Source organism: Cyprinodon tularosa, unplaced genomic scaffold (genome assembly GCF_016077235.1).
Source record: "Cyprinodon tularosa strain WSP-4 unplaced genomic scaffold, ASM1607723v1 ctg205, whole genome shotgun sequence".
NCBI classification, from domain to species: domain Eukaryota; kingdom Metazoa; phylum Chordata; class Actinopteri; order Cyprinodontiformes; family Cyprinodontidae; genus Cyprinodon; species Cyprinodon tularosa.
The window spans coordinates 1,176,668-1,201,368 of record NW_024038756.1 but is presented as its reverse complement, the minus strand read 5'-3'; the positions used below and the strand labels follow the sequence as shown (position 1 = coordinate 1,201,368).

The following is a 24,701-nucleotide window of genomic DNA, read 5'->3' as shown; positions in this document are numbered from 1 at the left end:
ACAACTGATTTTTTTCTGCTACACCCGGCTACGCTGCTTTGCTTCTTCTTCTTCTTGTTTACTACTGGTGGTTGGCTTTGGTCGCAGTACCGCCACCTTCTGCTCTGGAGTGTAATCGCTTCGCCTATGAGAAAAAGGAACCGCGCATGAACCGAACGCAACACAGGCGAATCGAACCGAGACGGTCGAACCGAACGGTTCAGACGGTTTTCATAAACCGTTCCATCCCTAATATATAAATAAAATACAATTCAACTCATCTTATAACAATACAGAACAGTTCAATTTATTAAAAACAGCAATCAAGTGATCTACTTTATAATAAAATGTCTTCCTTAGCAAGCATGTGGCAACTGTAGAGAAGAACCAGGCCCTTTTAACGTAAAAGAAAAACTTTCAGACAGTGTCTTATGGTCTTGTGAGTATATTGCACAGTATAATTAAAGATGACTAATGTAGATGATTCAACCACAGTAACTTGTGCAAATAGTTCTTAAGGATGCCTATATCTTTTTAGGTATTACTGAGACTATTTCTGGTTTTCTTCTCTTACTAGCTTCCATGTTTAGAGGGTGCCGCTCTTTTGATAGCATAAATTACCGAATGCTGCGCTCTGTTTTGGCAACACTTACATTATTTTAAATACAGAAGCTCTGTTTTTAGATGAAGGTCCACTTATTGCAGCTTTGAGATAAAAGCTGCATTATTGACTGTAATTTAATTAGCTTTATCCTACATATTGTTGTCTTAGTGGGTTATGTTACCCTAAGATTTGGAATTTGCTGACATGGTGCAGTTTTTCATTAGCATATCATGTTTTAACCAGCTGTTAAACTCTATTAACTTTGCTTTAGTTATTGAACGCTTTAGAAAATGTCCATATTCATATTAAAAAGTCATTTTTTAAACTTTTCTTGTTTGGTCAAATATGCACAAAGTGTATTTCACCACTGAGTATATGCCTTTAGGACCTCTAGATCTCATATATGTCAGCGCCATCAAACAGCCTCCCTGTCCTGGAGGATGATGTTCCAATCTACAGAGAATGAGCTGTTCTTTATCTTTTTTTTTCATCTTTCTGTTAAAAGTTCAAGTATCTGTCAAAAGAATGTTACTTCGGTGCTCTGGTTTTCCAAGACTCTTTCTGACAGCATCTAGTCTAGTTACATATTTGTAGCTGCTGACTGGTTGGTACTTCTTTTTGAGTCTTCTACATCAGTTCAAATTCAGCTCCTCTTTAATGTGCTATCAGTTTAACCAGTTTTTTTCCCTACTTTTTACTCTGCAGGAGCTGTTGGTTTGATTTTTTTGGGTGATTTTCACAGGTCAAGTAAATTAAGATTTAAATTTATTCCAACAGTTTGGTTAATAAAAGGATAATGGAGTAGTCCAGATGTACTAATGAGAAGTAATTTCTATTACAAGAATTAGAGTAGTAATTTGGCAATGCATTAACATACAAATGCAAATCTTGTACTCACATTGGTTGTCAGTGGAGTAGATTAGGGGTCTTCAATGTTTTCCAGGCCAAGGACCCCCAAACTGATGGTGAGATGGAGCAGGGACCTACTAATTATATATATATATTGTATGAAATTGTGTTATATCAAACTGGTCCTATAGTCACTCTATTACAGATGGAATAATGTAATGAAAGTAATTTCTCCCTGGGATTATTAAAGTATCCCTGATTCTGATTCCTGGTTGATGGGACAGGTGTTGTGAATGAAACGGTGCCCAGCTTGAAAGAGCTCCTCTATGTCACTGAATGTGTGCATTAATGACTGAAAGACAACTGCCTCCACTTATCTGTTTACTACAGTGTGTTGAATTCCTGTTTAAGTTGGATTTAAAGACATTTCAATTAGTGGAAAAATTTGCTGGGGGAATATAAAAAAAAGTCTAATCAACCAAAACTTTCCAAATCCCCATGCAGTACTTTCGTGGACCCCCTAGGGCTCGTGGACCCCCTGTTCAAGACCTCCAGTGTAGATATTATTGTCTGTGTTTTTTCTAAAGAGAACGACTGACAGCTTTACATTACATCATAGATTTTTTATCTTCAGGATCATCCAATGAAAAGTTAATTGTTGTTAGATGTAAATATTTGGTTTGAAGTGCACAACCATAATTGTTAAGGATCCACTAAACATTTATGAAAAGTTTGTATGTATGTTTATATTCAATTTCTGTGTGAATCATTTCCATTTATAGAACAACAAATGTCTAAAGTTGAATATGCAAGTTCCTAGATTGTGAACTGTTGTAATGCATTTCTACTTTACATCAATGTTGCTGATCTTTTCCACAAACTCTTCAAACTTTTCCTCTGCTCCTTTTGTCCTGGTTCTTCCAAAGGTTCTGCCACTGGAACAATCCCCACCGCTGTTCTGTCATACTCGGACTACATTTCCCGTCCAGAGGGACACGGCAGCGTCCTTCGTTTTGACAAAGGAGAAAGGGAAAAGATATGTCGCGTGGTGATCATCGATGACTCTCTGTACGAGGAGGAGGAGAGCTTCAATGTGACTCTGTCCCTGCCCGTTGGAGGGCGGCTAGGAATGCACTACCCCACCTCAAAAGTCAGTATCCTCAAAGATATGGATGACGGTAAGCTCATTTTTTTTTATTATTATTATTATTATTACTTCAAAGTTGAAGATTATAACTGCTTTGTTCCCACTACATTCACTTAACAGTTTTGTGCTACTTTGTATTAATATGTATCATAAAATCCCAATAATGACAAAATATTAGAAGTTTTTTGGATAATTTTAAATAAATATTGAGTGACCTAATCTTCTATGGATACTGCTGAACTTTGCACAAGATTGTTGCAAGTATAGAATTGAACGACACATGATAACATGTATATTGTCAAATAAAAATGAAAATAGTAAACTGGTAAGATTAACTGTTTACAAATACTGTCAGAGGTTTTTGTAAACTATGCGTTGTGGAGTTTTTCCTACAGGGGGCTGTTTTCAGATTCACTTGACATCCAAAGTAAGACTTTTGGAAAATTAGTTATAGTTGTTCACCATCACAATCAGTTCATTATCTTCCAGGTCTGGCTAATTATGGATTTGATATGCCATTGATTAAATGTTGTCATTCAATCAATCCACTCTTTGTCCTTTCTTTCTTTTCTTTGGCCTTTTTTTGTCCTGGTTTTTCTCTTCTCTTGTACCCTTTTTTTCCTGTGCCTTACCTCCATTTCTTCTGTCCTCAATTTTTCTCTTCTTTTTATTCTTGTATCCTTTATTACTTTCTTTTCTTTTGTTTCTTCTTTATTTCGTTTGTCCTTTTCTCCTGGGGACCTAACTCCTTCTCTCCTCAGTATGTTTCCGTCCTTTGTTACTTGTGTCCTTTCTTTTTTCCTTCCTTTTATATCCCATTTTTCCTTCTTTTATACAAACTTCTTTCCTAGTGTCTATCCTTCTTCCTATTCTTCACCCCCTCTACCATCCCCTTTTGTTTCATCTTCATTTTCTGACATGTGTCCCCTCTTTTTTCTTTTCTGCTTTGTTTAGTCTATTGTTCTCAATTCCTCCATCCAAATTTCATGGAAAGCAGCTGTCAAAATATACCATACATATACATTGAACACTTATGTTCTTTTTTTCAGTTAAAAAAAAAGAACTATAAACTTGAGTATTGAAAACCTTTGAATATTCACATAAAGAGGTACAGGAACCTGAAGCAGTAAGTCATAGACATCTCTAGTTTTATTATAAATGGATGAGTTATTTTCTTTGTATTTAACAGTTCCTGTTCTGAGAATATTATTTATCCTAAAACACAGACATATATTCCTGGACATTGAGGGACCCACTGGGGCTCTGCAGCTTCAAACTAAAACTTTCCTTTACTGTCTCACTTTTCTACATTGATTTATTCTATAGATTAATGTCACTGCCTGTGGTTTTTATAAATGCCACACTATGGATTGACAAAGTACAAGTCTAACTTTTCAGTTTTACTGATATCTATAAAATTTGTGCTTCTTTTTATTCTAAGATCTGTCGGGACAGAATTGATAAAATAAAGCAATCAATTCAGACCAACAGCATCATTTATTAGACAGTGACAATGACCTATACCAAAATAGGACGAATTTTAAAAGCAAACTGCAAGTTTACAGTAATGAATAATGTTTAGTAATGTTTATTTATTTTCGAGCGGATCATCAATGAAGAAAAAAAAAACATACTTGTATGTTTGTGCATGTATACAGTAAATATACAGGCAAAACACATTTAGCTAAAAAAGAAGTGGGAAGAAGAAAGTTTCTTAAATCCCATCCCTATCTTCCATTTTGGATTAAAGCTTATTAGTTTTATTATCATCTGAATTTAAAATAAAAAAGTATCACATTTCAATAACTGTTTTGCCTTTTTTACCCCAGTAACTTAAAAATACTTCTTCCCTATGACCATATCAGTTCTTTTCGTGCGCAGCAGTTTTCTCCCACCCCTCATTTTAATATTATTTTTATTATTTGAAACGTACAAACAGTCGTTTAAAAGACTCCTATGTTGTTGATAAAAATGGAAACATACCTGCCTGTTTATCAACCCATCCATTCTTCCATTCATCTGTATTTGTTTAACCCATCAATCAATTCATCTACCCACCCATCCATTCATTGGTCCATCCCTTTTTCTGCCCCCCTCTATCTATCCCTCTCACTTTTTCTCCATTTGTTAATCTATCCATCCATTCTTGCATCCATGTATCTGTTTTTCTATCCATAAGTCCAAGTACACTTCCATTCATCGCTTCATCCATCACTCATATTGCACCATTCATGTAGAGGCAGCCATCCATCCATCTGTTCACCAGTCTTTCCTGTACAATCTATCCATCTTTATCCATACATTGTTTCCTTTTAGTCCATCTCTAGGAATATCTGCCAAAAATTCATCAGCAATTCATCCTAGCTGAAGACTTTCAGTGTGAAAGTTTACCTTTCTATTTCATTGCTGTAAATATTTTCATTGTTCATTCCAACTGCATATTTCAATCAGCTTCCTTTTTTTTATTTTTTAGTTCAAGTCTTAATTCAGGCCTCAATTGAGATCAATTGAACCCCTTGAAAATACATTATACATGACAGAAGTACATTTAGCCCTCGACCTGTGAAATGCTCGTTGACACTGGCTTTCATATAAACACAAGTTTATTTCTCCAAGTAGAAAATGTCCTCGATTGTTTTCTATAGTTGGAAGCAAGTGTAATCATTTCACTGTCATATAATGCAAAATGGCGCAGAGGGTAGCACTGCTGCCTTGCAGTAAGAGGGTTCTGGGTTCAAATCCTGGCCTCCTCTGGAGGCATGGAGTTTGCATGTTCTCCCTGAGCATATGTGGATTTTCTCCGGGTACTCCGGCTTCCTCCCACAGTCCAAAAACATGACTGTTAGGTTAATTGGCATGTCCTGTTTGTTGCCCTGTGGTGGACTGGTGACCTGTCCAGGGTACACCCCACCTTTTGTCCGTAGACAGCTAGAGGCTCCAGCAACCCTCGTGACCCTTCTTTGGATAAGTGTGACAGAAAATGTATGGGTGGATAGAAAACATTGTCTTGCTTGAGCTGTTCTTCCAATTAGCATTTAATTACTAAGGACATGATTTGCTTTAATAGACAGTGAATCATTTTTGTAGGATTTCAGCCGTTTAACAATTTGTTTTTGTTGAATGTGTAGCTTAGATTAATGCTCGTTGCAGCCTCTTCGTCCAAGATCTTTGGTTGGTTTTCACTCACTGAGCATGATTTGCACATGACCCTGTAGTATAAAACAGGACCCAATGTTGAGCCCTGATGTACACCAAGAAAAGTTGCAAATTCACATGAACACCCCGTTTTCTCTTTCTCTGGTTTGATTTTTGTAGTGGGAAAAAAGTATTCAACTATTCATCCTAGTTAAATAACCGGAGATCGATGGATTTCACTCAGTCGGCACATTTATTCATATCTTTGCAAAGAGAGAACAGTCATCATACAGCCCTAATGGCACAGCATTCTGCCCTGTTCTGATCTGGGCAGCGTTTGTTCCCCCTTACTTACAACAATGGAAAGTAGTCAGAGTCAAAACAAATTACAGACACTTTAAACAGTAACATGTTATGAATAAACCTTGAGAACGAATCTGGTTTGTTATGGGAAGAAGCTGTCTGATTTACAAATACTATCCTGCAGAGAATGGTGTGGCCTCCCATTTACTCACTTTTATAGTGAGTAAATGGGAAAGTTAATATATAATAGAAGAAAAATCTAAATTTTCCGACATTAGACCACCCTTTCGATTATAAAAGGATTATTATTATTTATTCAAGCTAAATTGTCTGAAAATAAAAAAATATTACAGTAATTTTGGAACGAGCAGTTGTTAATAGTGTTGCATTGCAATAACAAAGCTGTCCTTCCTGTGCATGTTTGGGTTTTATTCTGCGCACAGTTTAAAAGCATGACTGCCAGTTTAAATGTTTAATCTAAGTTGTCCTTATGATTGACTGACTCTGTGAATTTTCAAATGTCCAATGTGCCTCTGTGTAGCTCTGTGATACAGTGTTTAATTTGATTTACAAATTTTCTTTGTTTTTCTTTATATCAGTTGTTGTCTTTTTAGAAAATAGGCTGGCAATATCTCGCGCTCATAGGTTGGTAATCTAAGAAAAATTAAACCTTTGTTCTAAAATCTTTGAAAATTGGTATTTCATAATGGGTAATCTAAAAAATAAACTTGATATCAACACTGAGCTTTACCTTAAAGAAGAATAACATGCTTCCCCTTTAAATGTCTTTTTAACCTCTTTGCATTATAATATTATAATGGGAGAGGTCCTTTAAGCAAACTGATAAAAGATTTAAAATTGTTACTACTAAGAATTGATTTTTTTTTATAAATGTACCACATTTATAATATGTTCTCTGTACAAGTATGCTGACTAGTTAAGAAGAAACTTAGCATAATTTAGATTGTTGGTAAACTGTCAGTATATGCCAACCTTGCTTCATAGTATAAAGAAATGCAAATGTGTTTGCAAAGCTCAACTCCTCAGAGAGATGATATGTCATTTTTCGTTTCCCAGAGGATAATACGGCTCATGACAGAACTCTAAAACCTGCACCCAGGCAATCCAACGTCTGCCCGTTTCTTATTAATACAGCCTCGATCTTTCAAAGGAAAATACTGAAACAAATGGCACAACAGCATGTGTTTATTTGCGTCTGCACACTTGTTTATATGACTCTTTCTGCCCACAATAAGTTAATTTTAGACTATAAACGCTGCATCAAAAGTAAACGGTGTGAAAACCACAAAAAAGAGAAAATTCTCAAGTGACTGTCGCTGCTCTTTTTAGACTCATTTTCCTTCCCTTAGGTTAAAGTCAAGTGTTTCATTCTCCTTCCATATATTTCTCATCTGCTGCCTGCTTCGCTCCTCTCTCATGCTCACTTTTCTCCACATCAGCTAAAAAAAATAGGCTTAAGGATGCCTGCTCGATTTAGTACTGTATCAGATTAAACTCTACAGCACCTGTCTGCTGGAGAAAGCCCTGCATAGCTACACTCTAAATGTGCAAGGTTGTTATCTTTTTGTTACTTACAACAAGAGGGGAATTCGGCTCTTTAGTTTTGGTTGCATATGGCAATATTATAATTGTCAGGTTTTAACCTATTTTATTTATCTTGTAAAAATTTAAAGTTGGGCTATGAGAATTACACACTTTTTTGTTGATCCAGAAACTACATGTTTTCTGTAAACTGAAACAAGCTGGCATGAATTTTACAGGATGTTTGGCCACTTTTTTATGGCAGAAACAGTGAAGCTCATTTTAACTGGATGTTTTGCTGGCAGTCATTGAGATTTTTATATAGAGTTGAGTACTGAACGGCATAAGGCTGTTTAATGCATTCCAACTGCAGTTTTCATATCTGTTTGGCACTGTTGTCCTATTGGAAATACACAAGTTGCACTTGCAACCATCTGGCTGAAATTGTCAAGCTGTTGATCTGAAGTTTCACTGTCAACAGTGAATCAGCTCTACATAACCATGCACGAGAAGGAGGTGACCAAAAGCATATTCAGACTCTGATACATATTCAGCATGTTCAAGGTCAAACACAAATTTAATCTGCCGAGCAGGACTAGCCAAAGGCCTTCTGGAGAAAAGTCAGGCCGAAATATCCAACTTTAATAAGAGGAATTATTTGATGGTGAAGCTTCAAGATGAGGTCAGGAAAACTGGGTGCCATGTAATTTCTCAATGATGAGTTTGCTCTGACTACAGAGGTATACGCCCATCCTCACACTGTATTAAACAGTGTGGTTTGATAACAAAAGTTTAATAATCCCTCTTCTACTTATTCTTGAAGATGGACTTTTCATTCGTGGACAAAAAATATTTCAGTTGTCATAATCAGTATTGCAGACGTTACTGTAATATTAATATTAAAATTCAAAAATATAAGAAAAAATATTTATGTATACTTAATTAAGTGATTGGTTGATTGATTTAATTAATAGTAGCTTTTATTTTGAGTTTAGAATGTACAACCATCCGTTTTTTTATTCTTGATATTTCAATCAAGGATTAATGTATTTTATCTGGATTTTATGTTAAATATTGTCTCAAAAAGCACATAATTGTGAAGTGGAAGGAAAAAGATAAAACAATTAATGAATTATTTTTTTATTTAAATGAATTTAAATAAAAATCATGACAATGCGTTATTATTTATCACGCCAACGTAAATTAGGGGAATCATACCAGCTTTTATTACTTATTTTTTTTCTGTACAATGTTAGAAATTGTCTGATCAAGCGATATTACTAAAATGGAGCAAATTTCAACAGGGTTAGGGTTAAAAGGTATGAAAACAACTGACCCATGTAAAATTAGCCAATGAGTTACAGAAATTTTTACAGAAGCAGAGTGTTTCTGTTAGCACGAAAATATCTGAGATTTTAGATGCTGGCCAATAAAATACGATAGTAGTATTTTTGTTAATATCTACCTGATATCTGATATTAACATCAGATCGGGACATCCCTAGAAAAATTTAAAAAATAAAATACATTTTTAAAGCCATTAAACCATTGTATTTTATTTTGGAATGTCATCTAAAATATAAATACTAAATTGCTTGTGCTTATATATATAGCAAAGTACACTGTAGCTACAGCTGCCCTAGGGCACAATAACAGAAGACAGGATGCCATAAAGCACCTCTGGGACCTACATATTATATACAGATTCAGTCAGAGCAATTGAAATTCATTTTCTGATCAGTCCAGCATCTAAAAATGCAAACCTTACAAGACAGTGTAACCCGCATTATATGAATGCCAAGAACAGGAAGGTTCCTCACAGAAGTGGCCAAGAGGACGGTTGTAACTCTGGAGGAGCAACAACAATGCGAAACTCTGATGGTACAATGTGTCTACAGGACAAATATTATCCGGGCACCACCACAAACCTGACCGTATAGAGGAGGTGAAAGAAAAAAGCCACTGTCAAATAAAAACATTCAAAGTCCTCTATGGTTTGAAAGAAAGCTTTAAAAACATTTTTTCCAGTTTGCCATAAGCGATGCAGAGAACACAGCAGAGGGTATATCTGGAGGTGCAAGAACATAATCTCATAGGATAACAGTATAATAATACTGATAGTTTTTATGGCAACAATTTGTTTAATATAAAAGAAATCATACACATAATCCTAAGCCCAAGGACAGGAAAGTGGTTGATGAGAAGATAAATGGAGCTTTGCATTACGTTATAATGCTATTCTTTAATCAAAATTGTGCATAAAGTGATATTTTAGTTGTTTCATGTTTGTTTCTCATTAATTCTGCATTCTGAGTCGGAGCCCCTTCCTATCCTGAAAAAAATGAGTAACTGGGGAATGTCTATGTAGAGCTGGTTCCTCTGGGAGACACCTGCTTTGACTGCACTGTGCCTGCACTGAAAGAAACGCGCACTTTCTCCTGTCAGAGATCAATGATGTGAAGCAGAGTGATGATTCAGGCACAAAGTGAAGAGACAAAATGGCTCTTTGCTGCTGAGGGATATTAAGGGTTCTTTTAACTAGTATATAAATATTGAAAATATGTATCTCAGCCTTGAGAGTTTTCAGACTTTGTTCAGCTTTCAGAGGTGGAATGATACGCGACTCAATGAGGAAAACAACTAATATTTCATTTAAAAAATATTCAGTTTTAATGGTAAATGTGTTATTTCATAGATTATTTTTTAAATATAAGGCCCAAAAAAAAAACTGGCATGGTACCTTTAGTACAAGGCATTATTGGAAAAAATTTTAGTAGCTGCAAAAGATGTGAAAACATTTGATATTTTACTATGACTGGCTGTAGTTCTTTTACTCCAACCTCTTTGATGAAGGTGTTAATACTTAAAAAAGGTGTATCATTTTTTAAACTAATAAACAGAATCTTATTTCTTAGCTTCCTTCTGAAAGCCAACAAACTGCTCAAAGGTATGACTGAGGATGCTCTATATAGTTCAGATAAAGGCCATGTGACAGAAACGCCTCCTGACACCTACGCAGTAGCAATTATTGCAATTTGTTTTCACACATAGCCCAGCCTTCATTCACACACTGAAGTGCCAAAGCAGAGGTGTGGTCCCAGTAGGAAAAGTGGATGAGGTTTCCATTCATCACTCATCAAGTGGTGTAAAATTGAGAGATGTTTGATGGCAGATATGAAGGTCTCTATTAACATGTATTCATAGGGGACCTCTCCATGGACAAAGGAATGTGGGCTGGAATTTTGGGACATTAATCAAGCATAAAAAAAAACACACATTTCCTTAATTAATTCTAATAGTTAATTCAGATAATATATGCAGCCACACCACCTTTCTTCATCAGTCAAAAATCATTGCTTTTTAATGTTTTTGGTTCTTTTATACTGCCAGCTTAAAAATGCACAAATTCTATATGAACTTCAAACCAGTGCTACATCTTTTGGCTGTGTGTAGGAGGAAAAGGTAAAAGAGAGGAGCGAGAGGGCACAGGCTGCGCTTGATGTTTGATACTCGCTGGATACTGTTACCCTGAGCTGTCACTTCTTCCATGAAGCCAAGAGTGAGAATGTATCCACTGACAATTTTCTTAAAGCCTTTGTTATCTACTTTGCTTAGCTTCCTGTTTCCTGGCCCAGTTAGAGTATATAAATAAAATACAGTGTAATAGATAGACGGAGAGATATGTAGATGTTGAAGGGTTTAATGTTTTATCTTGGCTGATATTACGCGTTCTATTTTTAGAATACATGCCAGAATTTAAGAGAAGAGGGAGTGGAAATGAGTATAATTTGACAGCAGGACTTGTGAAGGATGCATCTGTCTAATACACACTGGACAATCTCCGCTTTGCTGCCTTAGGAAACAATCCCTGTTCAAAAAAGTCTTTGAGCTGCTAGGGGTGGGGGGCTGGTTGTGTGCTGTCTCTGTGTTTCTATCTCCGTTCTCCAGCATTCAGAGATAAAGACAGTCATGCAAAGAGACTTTGTTTTCAGTGTTCACATCATCCTCATGTGTGAAAAGTACTTATTTGTTTTGTCAGGAGATGAAGAACAACCTGTTCCCAGTGGGACTGTTTCACCCTCTGCGTGCCTCATTGTTATTTGTGAAAAATTGGAAAATTAATTGGAGTGCATTGTTGTTTCAATTCTATAAACCTTTTGTTTAGGGAGTATTGGTGGATTGACTGATGAGTTGTGTACTCGTGTAGTAGAGAGATTAAAACTCTTAATACGGAGTTAATAGGTTAAACACTATCATGTTGACTAAAAACATAATGGGGTAACAGTTTGCCCTTTCAAAGTTGGGTAACTATGAACCTTAAAGCCCACGAACAGCGGCGCTCTTTCTATGTGAAAGGGCAAATGACAATTAGCCGAGAAGCTGAATAAGAGGACAGGAAAGGTTGTGAGGTCAGGGCTCCCTACAGTCTGACCTCAGATTAATGTGCTGCTGGATTTTATTTTTATCCCCATGGTGGCGTGTGCTTTTACAAATGATTCATGCACCTGCTGACAGGTCCAAATTAAACCAGCATGTGGCAACAACAAAGATGGTCAAAATGCTGGTCCTAAACTCCAGCAGGGATTCAGTTTATCAGTGAGGTTTGAAATAAATAGCAAAATGTCAGGCTCGGGAAAATGGCACAAGAGAGCATACTTGTGTAATGATATAACATGCCAAAACTGTAGTAAACTGTGAAATAACAACACGACCTTCCAAACTAAATGTGCATGGACAACTGCTCTAATTCCCATTTCAGTTTGTTTATGAAACAGATAACGTGTCTGAAATGTTTAGACGGCAGACCTCTGTTCTGTCAGTTTAGTTACAATGTAGCTGTTTTAAGCTGTTTTAATTTCTTATTCAAGTTTCCCCAAAATTTGTTTGTACAGTAGATGATCCATCCACCAGCATGTACAAATATAACAGGGGGGTAAAAGGATGTCCTGTAGTAGTCTGTCTCCCGTGGATCTGATGAAGCATCTGACTGAACACACATTTAATTGCTATAATGAGCACTTGTCAAGACATGTGTCAGGGTTCTGCATTATGTTTTTCGACTATATCCATTTTTACACAGTCATCGCCAGGCGCTCCAGAACAGTCTCAAAAACAGAGTCAGCATGTTAAGCTTTTGTTCAGTCACTGGCTTAGATGCTGCTGCTGCGACAGACAATTGCATTGGAGGTTGAATTCTACGTAACCGACTCATAGAAGATCTGCAGCTTGCTGTAGGAACAAAAGGGGAAAAAAGTTCCTCAAGAACAGTCCGTCTTTCCTTTCTTACAGTATAGACACATTCATCATTGTGTTTTCTCTCCAGTGTGTTGCTATCAAGGTGAACACCAAAGTATTTACACTCTTCCAACATCCCCCTTAATAATGTACACAGTTTGACATATTTCTTTACTCATCATTTTTGTTCGCATTTAAGATAAGATTGTTACCAAATATTTCCCCAGATTGGTGGGGGGGAGGTTTTGTTTATTTTCTTGTCCGTTATAGTACCGCAATTAACTTCTGTGTCATCTTAGTAGTTTGGCATACTAATAATAATAATAATAATTTACCTTAATTGATTTCACACTGGAGAAATTTACCTCTGCATTTAACTCATCCCCTTGGGGAGCAGTGGGCTGCCATTGTGTGGGGTCTGAGAAGCAGTGTGGTGTTAAGGGTCTTGCTCAGGGACCCAGAGTGCAGGCTAACCACTAGGCCAACACTCCGTCATGATTACGTGATGACAAGAAGTCTCAGTTCTACAGAGTGAAAAGAAATAGTTATAGAATGGTCTTCTTTGGTGTTCCACTCTAGTCACCTGTTAAGCTAAAACACTAGACAAAAAAGGTGTGAATCTATTTATCCATGTAGTAGTTGATCTGGAAGTAGTTAACCTTAAAAAGTGCTCTGGTTTTTCTAAATTAGTAACACAAGCTGAACTGTGTTAAATGCACTGGTGTTATTTTTTTAATGCAAGGATGTGTAATTTCACTTCCTAAAGGCCAGTATCCTGCAAAACAGTATGCAGTCATTTATTTTTTAGATTCTTGTTAATTATGAAACATTTACAGTTTTGAATTGCTCACCCCTGTGTTCACATGATCACCACGGTGATGCTTCCTCAATACATTACACCACCATTACCAGCCTGCGTAGGATGCATCTATCCTAGCATCTTGTCACAGGACAATTTAGACCTCACCATCTGAATTTTCAGCTGAAATAGACTCATCAGACCAACAACTCTTTTCAAAAGTTTACTGGCAAAGCCTGAAGGGACTGTGCAAATTTTAGCCTTTTTTTCTGTTCCTAGCTGACAGGAGTGGCACTCTGTGGTCCTCCTGTGCTGCCATCTGAGTCATGGTTCTATCATCATATCATCAGTTAGAGACAAAGAGAGATACTTGAATTCACAACTCACAATGCAACTCTGTTATGGAGAAATGTGTCAGTAAACAGTACATCAAGATCCAACAAATAGTATGCAGTCATATGTTGCAGTTAAAATATAAGTTTTTGGTAATGACAGGTTAGGTGTGTTCAGTTAATACACATAATATTGTTTTTTTTTTTTGTAGTTTTTACAGCACTAGTGGGTCACTTTTATGGACAGTAGGTTGACAGGAAAGGGGGTATGGAAGATGGAGAGACATGCGGGGAAAGGACCACAGGTCAGATTCGAACCCGGGTCACCCGTCTTCGAGAAGTAAGGCCTTCATACATGGGTGTATGGAGGCCAGAGCACGCCCACACAAAGTATTTTTTATACATCCATTTGTCATTTGTCTTACTTTTATCTTTTCAAAAAATTATATACATCATCCTATGACCACTGACATCAACCAGGCATATTTTACCTTTTTTACCTTTTTTTTTTTTGTTTTACTATATGTTTCCTTATAGACCTTGTATGCATAATGTAGATCATTAGTTTAAAAAGAAAAAGATGATGTGATGTGTTATGTTGCTGCCATGTAATTGGGTGACTGACAATGTTTTTCATGTGTACGAAGTGGACGACAAAGCTATATAGCAGCTTTCACACCTGTCTCATTCTACATAAAATGTCCCTATTGTGAATGCTGTATCTCCTTTAATTGTAAATTTCCAAATTGAATGAAGTTTTCACAATGTTTTATTATGAATCTTTGTTTAGTGTAGAAAAATCTTTTGATTTTGACACTAACCCAAAGATTTGGGTTAGTTTCACAACGCTTACAGATGTTCATTTCAGTGGCGGCTGGTGGAGTTTTCTCTTTAGACGTATACCAAAAACCAATCAAACATATATTAAGTTATTACACCAGTATATTTGTATGACAACAAACAAAACATAATTTATTAATGTGCAGGTTTTTGTACATAAATCTTGCCCTTCTGAGGCTTTGTGAAGGCAAATCAGTGTTTTGGATGGTCCAATATTTTATTTATTTATTTATTGTCACAATAAACCTAAAAAAATATAATGTACCAGTTTAATAATGGAGAAGCTATTAATAAGCTTTATATTTTTTAATATATAAAAATATACATATTTTATGAGAATGTGTTTATTTAAGAGCTATTATGCAAATAAAAAAACCTAGAAAAAGTAAACTATATTCTATTATTTTGCATGTGAATGGTGCCCTCGATTTTATTTTGTAAAAAATACCTAAATTAGGTTTTTCCCTCCCCAAAAATAGCAAGCGTACTAAACTATAATTTGAAGGTTAAAATGTATTTTTTATGAAAATAAATGCCTTAAAATCCTTACTGCCTTATTACTCACCTGTGGCCGATCTGTTCCGAAAATGGGTTTCTACGCTACTTCTGAGGGCCTTTGGATTTCAACATAAATCTAGTCTTTTTGAGTTTTATGTTTTCCTCTGTGTTAACATTATGGTATATTGTGCATAACTTAAATAAAGAAACAACTAAATTGCAGATAAATATAATTTAATGATATTTTGTCGGACTACTCTGAGCATGTCCGATGATGACATCAAAGAAGCAATTTAAAAATTGTGAAAATGGTGAAGCATCAAAATTTTCTCAGAAAAATTATAAAATCTTTAGTGAGTTAAGGATAGAAATAAGTAAGTTTTATACCATAATTACATTATTTACAGAAACCCGGACGTATATCTGTTTACGCATGCACAAATGAGCTTACATACGTCTCGTGCTTCTGGGACAGATCAGGTAGTGACAATGGCCAAATATTTTTGAGCCCCAGGGCAGAAATACGCCACCATTCCAAGACGAACGAAACAGCTTTACTCGTCATTAAAGATAAATATTTATCTTGCACATCTAAAAAATATGTTAGTATATTTCAAAACTATTTCAATTTTATCATTTAATTTTTATTTGGTTTCTTTATGTCTTAATCAAAGTCATTGGGTGGGTGTAACGGCGCCCTAGCGCCCTCTGTTAGCCAGCCAGTAATGGTTAATTTCACGTTTGTCACTCATGTCTCCTGTTTTCTATCCCATGCTGGCCAAAGACATTGATAAGTAACTTTGATAACAGCATAAAAAGTTCAGCGCTTGTATCTCTCTTACTTCAAAATAAGAGTCTTAAATATATTAATCTCAAAGTGTCAAGAATGAGGTACTCACACTAGTAGCACAGACTGAAGCTGGAACTAGAAAACATTTTGGGTTGTCAATATCTTAAGATGTTTTGTCATCTCAGCTGATTATAATGGGACTTTTAGCAAACTAAGGAGGTCTTAAAACATTTAAGCTAAAAATCAGGACTTGTTGGTGTGTGTGGTCAATCCTATCAACTTGTCAAACACATTTAGGTGTACATTTTTTTTTCTCTTGTAGACAGTGTTTACCTTTTGTGTTTAACTACATTTACTCATCTAATTAAAAACAAATATAATTTTTCCTGTTTCTGTGTTCAGCTCCTGTGTTTTACTTTGGAGAGGTCCAGTATCACGTGGATGAGAGTGCTGGCTTTGTGGAGGTCAAAGTGTGGAGGACAGGAACCGACCTTTCCAAAACGGGGACTGTTACAGTCCGTTCTCGGAAATCTGAGCGTGCCTCTGCTGAAGGCAGGTTTCCATAATCAAATATTGTTTTCAAACATTTTTAAATGATTTAATTTATCACTAATCACAATAAGCCCGTATTCTTTGTATCTCATCAACATATTCCAACCATTTGACCCCCTCTCTCTGTTCTGTTTCCAGCCAGTATTGACTATGTTGGCATAAGCCATAATCTGGACTTTGCTCCAGGTGTCAGCATGCAGATGTTTAAGGTCATGATTCTGGATGACATGGGAAAGCCAGAGCTGGAAGGCGCTGAGAGTTTTGAGCTAGTTCTGAGAATGCCAGTGAATGGTGTTCTTGGAGAACCTGGAAAAGCTACAGTCATCATCAATGACTCAGTGTCTGACTGTGAGTTTATAAAATACTACTTTTACATACTGAGTTTTGTTTATTGTTTCTGGATGTAATAAAAGCAAAATATAAATTGTTTAAGTATACAGTCCTTGTCCCAGTTCTTCACCATACCCTGTGAAATTATATATTATACGTTTAACTTGAAATTTACCATATGTAATGTTAAATTAACCAAGGCACAAAATTGGATGTCTTTATTTTCTATAATTTTAATAATCATCCATAAGAAATCATCCCATTGCATGTTTAAAATTATATGTAATTAATCTATATAACATATCTTTACAATTTCATTAATGAGAGTCAAAAAATTAATATATACTTCACCATATTTACATTTTCTTAGGTGTAGCTGTAAAGCTCTGAGCTTTTGTCAGTATTTCATCAGAAAGTCATTTAGATAGAATAAAATACAAAATGATTAATCTAATCTAATGGTGGTTTTGCTCAAAAAGCAAATGAAACAAAATTAAAAATAATGGTGAAAATATATAAAAGAAGTCACAGTTATGTTACTTTAAGAGGTTCACTTTAGTGAATTAAGAATGTCAATTCTATGTTGGATAAAACACTTTCTGAAATAAGTTTTAGCCATATGGGCTGTGTGGAGTCTCTCAGCTCTAATTGACAGGAAAGAGACTTGGAGCTTTCAGCACTAATTTACTTTATTCCCCATCCTGTCATTGTAAATGTAGCTCAGAACTCATTTGGGTTACCATACTGTATTACTTGCTGTTGACACTTACTTCCCATCATAAACAATAAATATACTTGCATAGGGAGCAGAACATTACATTTCAGAAAAGGTATTTAAATTCTTCATTTCAAACCAATTAAATAAAAGAAATTCCACTATGGAACATGGTGGAAACAAAAGTGTGACAGGAATTTAATTTGATTCTTTTAGCGAAAAGTTTTGAGTTTGAGTCATTTTGAGTTATACGATCCACCTACCCTCCTATTCTCAGCCTTTGACGCTTCATGTCCTTTCTGAATAAAGTCAAGACCTACTAATTGGATTGCCAGGAGCTTATTTCATTACTCTTACTACATATTATATTTTATATATTAAACCACAATGACATTGATCAAAATTACCAAATGAGTTCCATTTGTCAAAATTTAGTTTGAGTTGCACTCTATGGTAAATCCTAAAAGTCCTAAATAGATGCACACTAACACTGAAAAATGTGTCTCCAGTGATAAGCTGCAGCTTTTGTCGTACTGTGGAAGCTGTAAAGTATATTTTCTTTAGTTAAGTTATTGCTGCTGAGTGTGACTGATTAATAAGGTTGTTAATTATACAGTAAATGACATTGGAAACAGATAAAAATGGAAAATGGATTATGTTCTTTTAGAGCTTTAACTTAATGAAAGCAACTTAATCCTAAGATTCCACTACAAAAAAACCCACTACAGTTGCCGACCCAGAATTATATTTTTTTTAATTTGCCCTGTAAAAAATGGTGAAATCTTTCTAAGTCTGTGATTCCACTTTACACAACAAAGACGAACAGTTTCCAGTTTTTGTACTCCTCTATTTATTGCATTTGTGGTTTTCCAGCTCTATAAGACAAAAAAAAATCCTTGTTGATTTTGTATCTGCTGCTTTCTGAGATATGCAATGAAACTTCCTTATAACTTTACTTTTTGCTATATTTGACCACCAGTACCAAAGGTCCAGTTTCGTGAAGCGGTTTATATTGGGGAGGAGAGTGACGGTCAGATAACAGCTACAGTGTACCGCAGCGGTGACATCTGGCACCAATCCTCTGTTCGCTGTTACTCCCGTCAGGGCTCTGCACAAGTTGCCTATGACTTTGAGGAGAGACCCAACACAGATGCTTCCATCATCACTTTCTTACCAGGTAGTTCATCAGGCACACCGACACACTGCACATTTATCACATCTTTTCTTTTATTATTTCAACCTGGAGAGACTTACACAGAGAAAAGCAACAATTAGAAAAGTTTTATTGAATGGATTAAACCAGTTTTTTGGCGCTCAGGCCCCGGCAGAAGACACTAATGCTTTGAAATTATATGCACTTGGATGAGTAACCTAGGAAAATGATTAAAGTAATCTCCCCCCATGGCCCGGCCCCTGGTGGAGGAATAGAGGGTTAGTGGGACTGAGAATAGTCTGATGCTGAGATAGGAGATGGGGCGGGTGAAAGTTTGCTGGCGTGCGGGAGAGAGAAGCTAGGCCACATGCTAAGGAGGAGGTGCAGTTCTGATGCTGATTGTCTGAAGCTGGATGAGGGACATTGCAGGTGGTCCAGCTAAAGCAGTATAAATTTTGTTTAAGCTTTGTATTTAATGTTATTTTTCCTATAGAAATATTTTTTTCTCACTGTAGAGCAATAGTTGACAACCTCTTTTACTGACATCCTTAGCTCTTGCAAAGAGCAACAGTTTGGCTCCTTTCTACCCTCATGCTCACACACACACATTTGTGCTTGTGCACATACTGTATGTGCAAGAATGCCGAAAACAACATTTTCTAAATAATCTTTTTTTTTAGTAACAATCTCTCCAAATTATCAGGGTTTTGTTTTTTTCTGCACAAAATTCCGCTGGAAGCTCTTTTCTTTTAACCTGCAGACTCTTTTACCATCACAGTGGATGAATTTTATATGTTCAGTGCCACACTTCTTTTGAATATGAGGCTCTGTGTTTACTCTGTAATATAACAATGCTTTTTCCTCACACAAGGTGAAGTGGAGAAACCGTGTACTCTTTTGTTGGTTGATGATACAATGTATGAGGATGTTGAGGAGCTGAGGCTGGTCTTAGGGAAACCAAGAAGCAGCTCACAGTTTGGTGCATCAGTGGGATCTCTGAATGAGTCTCTAGTTAAAATAAAGGACTCAGCTGACAGTAAGTAAGATGGAGAAAAAAAGAGTCAAAAATTAAGATAAAAGCATTGATTCCTTAATTAGTGCTCAACTTATTTTGCTTTCATCACTCAGAACCCATCATCCAGTTGTTGGAAACCAGGTTTAGCGTCAGTGAACCGAAGGAAGCTGGTACAGTGGCAACTGTGAGGATCCCTGTGGTTCGGGTTGGTGACACATCAAAGGTTTCATTGGTTCGGGTTCATACCAAAGATGGGTCGGCTATCTCAGGAGCGGATTATTACCCGGTTTCTCGAGGTAATCTTTATAAACACTTTCTAACATAGGTTGTTATAGAGCCTCAGTAAAAATTCAAAAATATGCAAAAAACTATGAAAGTACTTAAAAACAGTTTTTTGCAAATGTGCAAAATGTAATATAATGTAAAAAAAACACTGTAAAAGCACAATTTCTTGGTAAGAAAGCTAAATGTCCCGTTGATTCAAACTAACTGTGTTATTTTTCTTTTCTGTGTTTAATATTATTAAGAAAAAATTTAAATATGAAGCAAATGCTTACTGTTAATGATCAGATTTTACTCTGACAGTAGCTAATTCCTCAATTTTACAATGTACCGTATGTATTTTATTACACCTTTTAACAATGAATGAAGTAATTGCATTAGAAGTTAGAACTATTGGCAGAATGGCTGTTGAGTGCTAAACCAGGTGAGTTTAGCATGCAACAAAGGATCAGTGTGGAAAAGAATCAACTAAGTTTCACTGTTAATTGTGGCGGAGACCCCGTGATGCTACGGATAATTTTTCTCCTGTATCTCCTCTGGGGACCTTATTGAATTGAAGTGTGCCATGAACTCTTTAAAACATTATGAGATTTTAAAGGAATTCATAACCAGTAAACTGAGCTAAAAAGGTGTTCAAGTCAACAGAGAAATGCTTCATCAGACAAAAATTTCTTACATCATCATCATCTAAGTTCCCTTACCTAAATTCAAAAGAAGACCTTTGCATTGAGTTGAAGAGAATGAAACTTTAAAGCGAACCCTCAGTAATAGTCCTCTAAGAAAACACAAAGGGCTTAAGAGCTGAATAAATGTGTTCCATAAATGTGTTATTATTGTTAGGTTTCAATCTGAGATCTTATCAAAATAACTTATGACGAGTTTATTAGAAATCTTAAATGTGCTGTTTTGCTTTAAAACAGAGCTTCTCTCCCCCCATGTATCTGCACATTTAACATATAAAGAGACAGTGGCCTTGCAGACAGCTATGTTTGCTGCTAGAGAAATATCACAGATATGGAAGTATGACAGAAACACTTTTTCTAGAAAGATCCATTTGTCCTGTTTTTATTTTTTATTTTTTGTACAATTCATTAACTGCAATCAAGGCTGTTTGTGTTTGCCCAGATATTGAGTTTAAACAAGGAGAGAAGCAACACGTCGTAGAGGTGGAGGTGCTGTTTGATGGTATCAGAGAAATGAGGGAGGCTTTTACGGTCCATCTAAAGCCAGATGAGAACATGGTTGCTGAAACTCAGGTTGGTTACGCTTCCATTCTTTTTACCACCACATTATTATTACTTTTAATTCTTAGAGCTCAAACTGTAAGCATAAAAAAAATGCATAGAGCCATATTTATTCAGGTCAGTTCTTGTGAGACTAGGGATCTGTTTTTCAGGAATATCTTGAACAGACAACAGCAGCACTTTGCTGTAATGAAAACATTTCACAATAAATAATAGATTGTTTAAGAAAGTGAAAGAGCAGCCTGCACTCTAAAAGCTCCAGATGGAAACACAAAAGGAGGAATTGGAGGAAGAAACTGAATACAGAATTCAAAGATAGGCAGTTGTCATAAATTGCTAATTCTTTCTGAAACAGGTGACGAAAGCTATAGTTTACATCGAGGAGCCCAACAGCATGGCTGATGTCACCTTCCCCTCTTTGCCTCATGTCGTGTCTCTGCTTCATTACGATAATGTCGCCAGGACAGCGGACATGCTCCACCCACCAGCTGGCTACCCAGTCATCTGTGTCACAGTGAGTCAAGCAGAGATCCCAATAAACAGTATGACTGTTATGATCTACAGGCAATTTTTAAGGTTTTCAGGAGACAGCAGCGCCAAATCACCCCCTCCATCACCACCACTACCTAAGACTGTCATTAATAAGACACGCTGTATGGTTTAGCAGGGCTTCAGTCCTCCTCATACACAGGAGAATCGCTTCCACTCTTGAAAACAGGCTCAGTGAGACCCTTAAGTGGATTCTCGTGATGTGCTAAGTCATTTGATCCTCAGGTGGCTGCTGTGTGTGGACCATGAGGGTGTTTGTGTGTGAGCGAGTGCAGGAGTGGGGATGTGCTTGTTTTGCTGCAGTGTGGTCAGCTGCGTGGGAGGCTCCTCAAGGAGGTAAAATGAAGTAGTCTTGTCAGAAAATAACAAAAAAGTGTTGAGTGCTACACCAGGGGGGGCTTAGTGTCAACAGGTTTAAAAGCAAATCTGCAGAATCTCTTTAAACCTCAGCCCTCTATCCATTATCTCTACTCTGCTAAATACCTAAAAGCTAGTTATAAACACTCCATTATGAGAACATAACATACTGAAACATCTGGATTTTATCCTCTCTTCTTTCTTTTTTACCCACCAACTCTTCCTGATTCCCATCCTCCAGGCTTGTGACACCAAATATCCCGACTATGACAAGACTGGTTCTATCTGTGTCAGCGAGCACATCAACAACACCTTGACCCGCTACCGCTGGCTCATCAGTTCCCCAGCTGGCCCCAATGGCATCACCAGCCCCATGAGGGAGGTGGACTTTGACACTTTCTTTACCTCCTCAAAGATGATTACGCTGGACTCGGTCTACTTCCAGGCAGGATGGAGGGTGCGGTGCACCGCTCGGGCCGTTAATTCCAACGGGGAGGAAGGTTTGGAGCTCAGCAGTCCTATTATCACCATCAGCCAGGAGGAAGGTGAGAGCAGAACAATGAACCCAATTCTCTGCTTTTCTGCTACTGCAGAAAAAAATTTAAATCAAACAAGGATTTTGCCCCTTGTCTTTTTAGATAAATATACCTAAAATTAAGTATGAACAGTTCAATCCCTGAGTGGGTTTTAGATACAGATTCAAAGTCAGGTGCACACGTTGCAATATGATTCTAGTTTAATAATCCATGGCATGAACTCTTGTTCAACTTATTTATCATATAAGTAAAACAATTCTCTATCAAAGGAAACCTGGCCAATTGCATTGAGACAGTTTCAGGGTGTAGCTTTGTAATGAAAGTTGGTGGGGACACATGGGTTGTGGTTGATGGACCTACAGTTACTCCACCCAAACACTTTCATCAGGTTTTTATATTTTCCAAAAATGAGTTCAAACATATATTTTTTAAATAATTTCGTATTGTTAAGAACACAAGAGAACCATAATATACTAATATTAAATTTTATAGATGATTACTTTTAGTGCATTATATATGGGGGTCTATAAAAAAAATAAGAAATAACAGCCAATTACGATGCTAAAATGGATATTACATCCCTAGAATGTACAATTTTAATTCCATCCATCCATCCATATGGATATGCTGCATTTTAGATATAGCATAGCATATTTTTTCCTGTAAACTTTCTGGTAGACTTTGAGATATATTTTATTTCATGTTGCATATCCCAATAAATCTGTTTCACCTTTATATCTGCAGCTCTCCCATTTCTCTCTGTGCTCTGTTTAAAAATATTCATGAACCTATAAACAAATATAATGATGCCAGAAAGAAAATTTCAAGATGTGCAGAAGCTCTGAAGTCTGATTTTGTCTGTACAATAAGAAAAACAAAAGATGTGTGTTAATTTTAACCTGTAACAGTGAGTCATGGTCCTCTAAGAAGCCCAGCTTTTTTTAAACTAATAAACAAGAACACAACATTTAAAAATGTTTTCTCAAGCTGTGTTATAATACTAACGTGTATAAACTTACAATCTGTTGCCATTTTTAACTGAAAAAGCTCTGTATGTATAATGAACAGATTTTTCTGTGGCATCTAATTTTTTTAACCAACCCGTCTCCTAACTTTTACTTAAACATCTATCACAGTAGCTGCTGGTTAAATTCACTGAGTGTGTGTCTCTCCTCCAACCACGTAGCTACTATGTACGCAGTGAAATGCGACCGCAAATCGGATGTCTCAAAGCAACAGATCCGATGATGGCGGGACATAGAAGCAGCGCAAAAAAAAACAAGCACTCAAAATGCTCTGAACAAAGTTAGCCGGCACCCAACCTCTGTTACGTAAAGAGTCTTTACTCTTTACTCTTTAAATATAGCATCAGATAAGCTTGATGGAAACTGCAAAATGTTGATAAACTCCTGGAAATTAGCTAAAAGTTCTTACGTTCTCTTGATGTCATTTCTGCGAAAAAAGGAATATTTGCAAAAAGGAAGATGAAAACACTTTTTTCGAATCAACGCTGATGTAGCAAACATCTTTCTGGATGTTGTTATTATGCATGTAGACATGGTTGGAAGCAGCATCGGCAGTACTAGTTGACATGTTAACCTAAGAAAAGCTTCCCCGATCGCAACACATTCATTAAAACTAAACAGGAGCAGCCTCTACTTCCTGTTTACCATAGTAAAAACAACACTATTGTAAATGCTAAAGTGCTAACAGAGTGACAGAGTTGATACAACACCTAATAGTTGCAAGTCAACACTATCTAACACTAATGTATAATGCCAAAAGGTAACACCCCACACTAGTTTACCCATTCTTAGTGGTGAGCTACAGCTGCCCAGGCACGCAGAGACAGAAAAAAGGCTCCCATACATGGACAATGCCAGGCTTCTATCACCATCAGTAGTCATTGCAAAAGA

At 36.4% G+C, this 24,701-nt stretch overlaps 1 protein-coding gene across 1 annotated transcript in view; it reads left to right on the top strand.

Annotated features, from left to right (window-relative positions):
* Positions 1-24,701, top strand: part of LOC119783474 (FRAS1-related extracellular matrix protein 2-like) — a 120,351-nt gene that overhangs the window by 81,242 nt on the left and 14,408 nt on the right. Inside the window, exons 6-14 of the mRNA XM_038285032.1 lie at positions 2,359-2,610; positions 16,455-16,604; positions 16,743-16,952; positions 18,629-18,826; positions 19,674-19,838; positions 19,931-20,113; positions 21,225-21,355; positions 21,699-21,857; positions 22,491-22,794. Of these exons, the coding sequence (XP_038140960.1) occupies positions 2,359-2,610; positions 16,455-16,604; positions 16,743-16,952; positions 18,629-18,826; positions 19,674-19,838; positions 19,931-20,113; positions 21,225-21,355; positions 21,699-21,857; positions 22,491-22,794 (1,752 nt within the window). The remainder of the gene's footprint in view (positions 1-2,358; positions 2,611-16,454; positions 16,605-16,742; positions 16,953-18,628; positions 18,827-19,673; positions 19,839-19,930; positions 20,114-21,224; positions 21,356-21,698; positions 21,858-22,490; positions 22,795-24,701) is intronic.